The 7,297-nt window shown below is 40.1% G+C and overlaps 1 protein-coding gene across 4 annotated transcripts in view; it reads right to left on the reverse strand.

The window, feature by feature from the left end:
• Positions 1 to 5,952, reverse strand: part of SPOCD1 (SPOC domain containing 1) — a 135,584-nt gene extending 129,632 nt beyond the window's left edge. For 3 of the 4 annotated variants that reach the window (XM_075195193.1, XM_075195191.1, XM_075195190.1), the window contains exon 1: positions 5,093 to 5,202. In XM_075195193.1, coding sequence (XP_075051294.1) covers positions 5,093 to 5,182 — 90 coding nt within the window. In that variant the 5' untranslated portion in view covers positions 5,183 to 5,202. Of the gene's footprint in view, positions 1 to 5,092; positions 5,203 to 5,854 lie in introns of those variants that run through there. The other variant, XM_075195192.1, reaches the window with a different exon arrangement.
• Between the last annotated feature and the right edge of the window lie 1,345 nt (positions 5,953 to 7,297).

Genomic DNA, 7,297 nt, shown 5'->3' on the forward strand with positions numbered 1-7,297 from the left:
CTATGATCTGTTACTTTTATCCTCTCTCTCTTTAGAATAAATGTAAACATATCTGCTCCTCTACGGCAGCACCCAGACACTCTTGTTATCTACCTTCAGTAGTCCCCTTGTTACAATCACCACCTCAAAGACGCGCTGGAAGGGAATTTGCCAGGCGTGGGAAAATGACATTCAACTCAGTGCAGCCCAGACTCCGCTCAGCTCATGCGATGCGAGCAGCTTCTTCCTTCCAAGCCATTGGGGAGGACGCCTCTGACCAAATGCGATTCATTCAAGTATTGGGGAGGCAGGTTTCTGGGCAACCAGAATCCACCTTTAAGTGTATGTGGGGCGTTAGAATCCCCTCCCAATTTAGCACTGCATCAGCAAGCACCCCCACTTTGCGCACTGGCCACAGATGACCGCGGCCAGGCCCTTCTGTGGAAAAGCAGGTAGGCTCTCACAGCTCATGCCCCAAAAACCATGTGCCCTAGACTGCAGTCTAGTCAGCCTATTGTTATATTATATATTATTCAGGTATTGTATTTGAGAAACTAATTTTTCTTGGTGTGCATTTATAATATGCAGTGTTGTGGTCATTCAACCCAATTGCTGAAGGACCATATTTGTGGCCAATTTTTCATCACACGTGGAGGACCAAATTGAACAGATCTGGATATGTGGGATCCCAAAGTGCACCATGCAGTCTGGTTGGCAAATGACTGCACATAAATGCTCATGTAGGTCATTTTCTAGATTTTTGCACATGCTCAATTGAATTTGAATATGAATTATGCAGATCTAATCTAACCCAACACTCAGGATGAAATTGCCATGTGTGTGGTAGGTTTTAGTTTATTGAAATCCACACTGAGGGGTATATTTACTAAGCTGTGGGTTTGAAAAAGTGGAGATGTTGCTTATAGCAACCAATCAGATTCTAGCTGTCATTTTGTAGAATGCACTAAATAAATTAAAGCTTGAATCTGATTGGTTGCTATAGGCAACATCTCCACTTTTCCAAACCCACAGTTTAGTAAATCTAGCCCCTAGGGTGCATGAGTTTAGATTGCCAACTCTATATTAATTGTTAGAGAATGTTTTTGCTGACAGTAAGAAAAAAATAAGGATCAGTACAAATAAAGTAATATACAGTACATTAAATTAACCACAGCAATGGTTTTGGGTCCAAATATAGTTATTCGGTGCTATATTTTTATAGATTATATATATTTTTACCTTTTTATACTTTTTATATTAATCTAATTAAAGTGTATGTAAAATATCTATCTATACATTGTTTTAATTTTTTAATTGAGACAATTTTACAAAGCATGAATCACCAATAATCAAGAAAAAATTACAGCATCTCAGCTTGCCAAGTAATATTTCCATAAGGTAAATGAAGAGTAAGTTTCAGCACATCGGCATAATATTTTGATTGTAAAAATGGTGCAATGTCTTGGGAGAGGGTAAGGTAAGTAAGGAAGGAAAGGGTTGGTGGGCATGCAGGCATGCTGGGACAACTAGCGATCACAGGGCACAACTATATAACTGTAGTCCATCCACAAGGAAGGCGGGGGCTCCAAACACCAGACCAGGTCAGCCTTCAATTTGTTGATATGGGGACAGTTATCATGCTGTTCTTGGGAATTTTATGCCCATTAACATTTAGAGAAATAAAGTTCAAGCTCACAGAGGTCAAAGGTATTTACAGCAAAGTAGAACCAGCCCCACAGACGGGCTGTGATCCCAAAGACTTCCAACTCCCCAATGAGGAGTAAGGGTGGGGAGGGAAAGAGAGGGAAAAATATGATATGGAAATCACCTAGGGGTGGCAAGACATTTACTCACCAAATGGGATATAGACAAGGCAATATCAAGAACACCTTTTAACAAATAGATGAAGTGGAGTGTTGGCTGGTAGCTGACCACCGGGCGTTATTAGAGGGAATAAGGAGGTATGGGTAGTATACAATGAGGAGGTAAAAGGTAGTATACAATGAGAGGGGATGCCTAGGGAAGCTATCCAAGTGGAGGATTGTGATAGGGAAATAAGCTGCATGGACATTTGATTCAAGTCTGTGCAGAGAGGTCTCAGCATAGTGATATTGGCTCCAATGTATCACAGGAGGGACAGCTAAATGTAAAAACAACAATTTCTTGAATGCACCTGGGGGCTCGGGGTGGCTTTCTTGGTGGCTATAGGGGGTTGACACAACAACTGTGGCCATAGCTAGTCAGAAAATTTCAGTCCTGGACAGAATTTTAAGCTGAGATGGCCCAGGCACCTCCCAGCAAGAGCTAGCAGACTGGGGTAGGCTGGATTAAAGGCTTGTTGCAAATTTCTTTATTAATTTGTCAGTAAAAATAATTTTCAAGGGTTTGTTAGACAAATGTACATACAATCCAAAAAAATATTGTACTTTCTATTGACAGGGCATATTTATGTACATTTTTATTTTGCATCAACTTGTATTTTAGCAAAAGAGCAATTAACGACAATTTTAATTATTGGAACAAGCGTCCCAACCCATGCCACACATCTGACATTTCTGAAATCAACTTGGGGGAAGAATGGTAGATGCGATTCATCTCCCACGCCCAAGTTATAGGAAATAAATGGCACAGTACACACAACAAATAAATTCCATGCATGAACTTATACTACTGCCAGAAATAAAGAAAACGGGGAAGTCTCATTCTGTATCTACGACATTAAGAGTGATAGAAATTACTTCCTTATTGACTGTATTGCGGGCACCAGCTTTATGTTCAATGTTTATTCGTTATGAGAATAGTGAAGATTCCCTTCTATCACACATTGGACAGTCATGAGCAGGTTGTATCACCAAGCTCTATCCATTGTACTGATGACATTTATTGCACTCTAGAGCCACTGTGGCTTCCACTTTGAACATGTGTTAGTAGAAACAAAATCTACTTCAGAATTTTAGAAATCTAGAACTTATGCCTAAGTCTTGAGGGACATTTTTTACCTGTTTTCATACCAGCACATACCTCCCCACCTCAAGCTCTGCCCTTAGGTTTGGGAGACGTGTCCATCTTACTTTTTAGCTCGGTAAATTTTACTAGATTTCTGCTCACATGCAAACCTATTTGTCAAGAGGACCTGATCACTAGTTACTTGAGTATTTTGTCCTTGCCTGCTTCCTTTCTGAACTATGTCAGAGTTTGGTTTACTTTATGAGTCAGCAGGCCTGCAGACACTCACTGCTTCCACTCATTATTAACAATCTCAATAAGTCATATCACAAATTTAAGAGGCACAGTTTCAAATGGTAACTCATACTTACTGAAGATTCTCACATGTGGTAAGCCCCCTGAGCTGTGCCATACCTCTTCCTCCAAAAAGGCGGTCCTACCAAGGCCACTGCACTGTACCAGGCTCACACAGATAAATGCTTTTGAACTTTTTTTCGATAGAGCTTTGCTGAATCTGCAGCAAATCTTGGGTTGGCAGTAATGGCATCTAAACTGACTTATAGTACTGAATTCTGATGCTAGGAGGCACTTCATCACTGTGGTGCCTTACCACTCTTGCCGTTGAGATGATACAATCAAGATGACTGTGTTGTTTCTGTATGTAATGCAGTTGGATGTCGTACATCCTGCATCGACTTACTACATTAATATATGCAGAGCACATAGAGACACTACTTTCAAAACAGACTTATATCCTTTTGCTGCTCTTGCGTCATTGGACAAGATAAACTGATACACTTAATATTCACTGGTGGAAAAAGCTAATTTCATCAAGGAAAAACAGGTAATGTGTGATTTCAGGCAACTCAACTTTCACTGCTAAACATTTCACATTTGTCTACAAATAAATCTTAGCAAATCATGTAGTGATTCCAATGCCCCCTAGGATTTATGAGATTTTACTCCAAGAGGGTCAGTTTGTGCTCTCAATTTCAAGTCAACAAATTTTTTCGTTCCCTGCTCTCTCTTTGCAGCAGTTATAGAAACTTGGCATTTTAGGGCCTGAGTTGTTAAGGAACATATCTGCCGGTTTTGTGCATATTGTCAGCAAAAATCCCCTGCGCATGCTCAGAACCGGATAATATGCAACAGAACGCACCTACATCCAAGTCAGCTTCCAGCGCAAACGTCATATACTACAGCCTACGATTTCAGGGAGGGAACAGGGTGGGGAATGGGTGGATGTACGTAGGCAATATACAGTAAGAGTGCTCCCGTGCAGCAACATCCAAATCACACTAAGAAGCACGCAGAAGTGGTTATGTACAGTACAAATTAAGAACAGCCTAATAAATATTTTTCAAGAAAAAAAACAAAAACATTTTTATAATTTCCATGTATAATCATAAATTACTATATTATTAACAGGTAAAAATGAATTGCATTTTTTTTTTTTGTTCATTGAGATTTTATATTCCACCATAGGTATTGTATGTATCCTGCAGTGCCTGGTCTAGTAGAGCAGAGTACACCTACACCCATAGTCCCCACACACACGTATCTTGATATCCTTTCCTAGTTGACTTTGGGAGTATGCAGTGCCAACTTACGTGCATCTTAAAATAAAATCACAATGCGCTCAGTATGCATACCTAAATGACTCAGGTCCTTAGTGTCTAGTATCTTTGCATGCATTTGCGCTTCTTTAGTAGGTAAAATTATTAATTTTGTTTGTCCTGTAAAAATGTTTTATTCTTTCACTGTATGACACTACAATTGTGTGGAAAGTACATACAACAGTCAACAGGCATTTACTTTTTATAACACAGCGCTGCGGAATTAGTGGCGCTATATAAATAAACGGTGATGATGATGATGACATCTGTCAATATTCACCTGTCGCACCAGGTGTATACATGCTTTCTATTTAGCCATCATTACCAATGTTAAGCCCTTCTATATAGGCATGCGCAGCACATTTCATTAGGGTGTGCACCCTGAGAGACTTAGGGGCACATATATCAATATTCACATAAAGTGAAAAATAGTTTTCAATCCTTATCGCAATGATAAGGATTGAACTATTTCTCAAATTTATGTACAACCCAGCACAGAAACAGCAGTTCCGATTAACTGCTGTTTCTGTGCTAAAAAAAATCATACTTACCCGCCTCTTCGGAACGCGATGTCCACAGATCTCCCCCTCGTCTTCTTCACTTCTCTTCTTACAGCATGTGCAGTCCGAATAACTGCACATGCGCACAAATATCTCGCTCTGTCTCTGCAACGAGAAAGCGGTGAGTGACAGGGAGGGATCATGTGATCCCTCCACACATGCGCTGTCCAGCTCTGCTCTTCGGAGCAGAGCTGACAGTACTGACATTTTTCATTTATGATAAAAAAAGATGGTGTACATTATCAAGACGAGTTTCCGAAAAAAATGTTTTTTCGGAACTTGTTAGATTGCGGCCGGGAGCAGTCACCATACTGTAGAATGGTGACTACTCCCAAAAATGAAAAGCAATGCAAAGCAGCAGATATTGCGATGCACACTTTCTTAAATATGCGGGGGACACATAGGGACGTTTTTTTTATGGTAAGTGCACGATAGTGCGTTATCATTCTTTGTTAAATATGCCCCTTAGAGAGGCATACGCTGCGTCACAGTTCACAGTCAGAAGGTTATGTCTCTCCTAGGGGAGGGGTGCCTAAATGTGCCCCATATCATACTATGCCATACAGTAATGCCCCCAGTTCATACTATGCCACATAACAGTGCCCCCAAATTATATTATGCCACATATTAGTGCCCTCACTTCCTATTATGTCACCCAGTAGAGTCGCCGATTTAATTTATACACACTGACACGTGACCTTAAGTTTAAACACATGTATTAAAAAGAACATATGTAGACATGACTGAGCTCACCTCTGCAGTCAGCAACAGAGTCCAGTCTTGGCGTGGTCAGTTCCGCGGGAATCGGATGAGCTGCAGGGATCGGACATGCGCAGCAGCTGCGGTGCGGAAACCGGCTGTGTATTAGGGTGTGTCTGGGTATGGCCGGAGCGAGCACCTATGGTCACATCTGGCAACTCTGTTTTCTTCAATCACTCTTCTATAGGAAAACGTTCGGAAGATCGATAAAGAAATATGCGTGTGACATTCACTGTACCTTTGGAGCACTCATCAACATATCCATGAATCCTCTATGGAGCTTACTAATATGACCAGATATGCTGACACATAATAGAACACTTACATCTCAGATCTTGCAGCTGACAACCAGGCATTTTAATTTCAGATCGGAGGAGGCAAAATGTTTTATAACACTTTAAACTTTGTTTAACATCACATTTTAAAGGTGTTTCGAGTATTTCAAACTTCCTGTGATCTTATGTATTTGCCCTTGGCATCTTCACTTTCAGATATATGTAGCTTATTTCGCTAGAGGTCCATAAGTTTAGTGCACTTACTAAGGCTTCTTCTCATGGCTTTCCTAAATTGCACTTCTTGCAGTATAGATGCCTTTACAGCAGGGGAGTAACTTTTTTTGTCCTGCCTTAGGTAATGTACCTACAGGAGGTTGCACATCCACCCACTGAAAAATGTCATAAGCATAGGCACAGTGTTCATAGTGGAGTCAGTGTCTGTACTGCCAACATCCCAGTATTTTATCTCCCCAAAAAAGAATTTGTTGGACAAATTTTATAGCTGTCATTTATGCACATTTGGGAAAGAAACATTTTATCAAGTGTGCCTATGATGACACACTTGATAAGAAATTGATTTAACAGTAAGTGGAAATTCCAATCTCCAAATAATAGCAACTTTGAGCTAACTGTAATCAAAATTGGAAAAACAGTTGATAATAATCCCAACCATAGGAAGCCTATCTGAAGGGTCCAAAATATTTCAGTACAGCAGCTAACTACTGTCAGATCTAGGTGTTGTTATATCATCAGCCCCTCACAACAGCATCTAGAGGGGTTTTATTCTCACAGTCTGTGTTAATCAGCATGTAACTGAAAAGAGCAGCTTGCCTTTTCTGATACAATTCTGAGAACAACCAGACAGTTTTCGAACTGCAATCCCAAATTTTAGTCAGATAGAATATATTTTTAAAGGTATTTTAACCCTATATTTTATGTTTTCCACTTGTATTTGTTGAATGTAATTATTAAAGGATGAAAGTCTACAAACATTATTGTAATTGGACTTTACCTAGTTTCTATGATGGTATTTTGTTTGCAGGTCTTACTATTTAGTACAGATCCATTTTTTGTTTTTTTCCCAGCATTGGAAATCATGATCAAGCGCAGGCAAACAGTGGCTAAGTGGTTAGCACTCCTACCTTACAGCACTGGGGTCATG

Source organism: Mixophyes fleayi, chromosome 2 (genome assembly GCF_038048845.1).
Source record: "Mixophyes fleayi isolate aMixFle1 chromosome 2, aMixFle1.hap1, whole genome shotgun sequence".
Lineage (NCBI taxonomy): Eukaryota > Metazoa > Chordata > Amphibia > Anura > Limnodynastidae > Mixophyes > Mixophyes fleayi.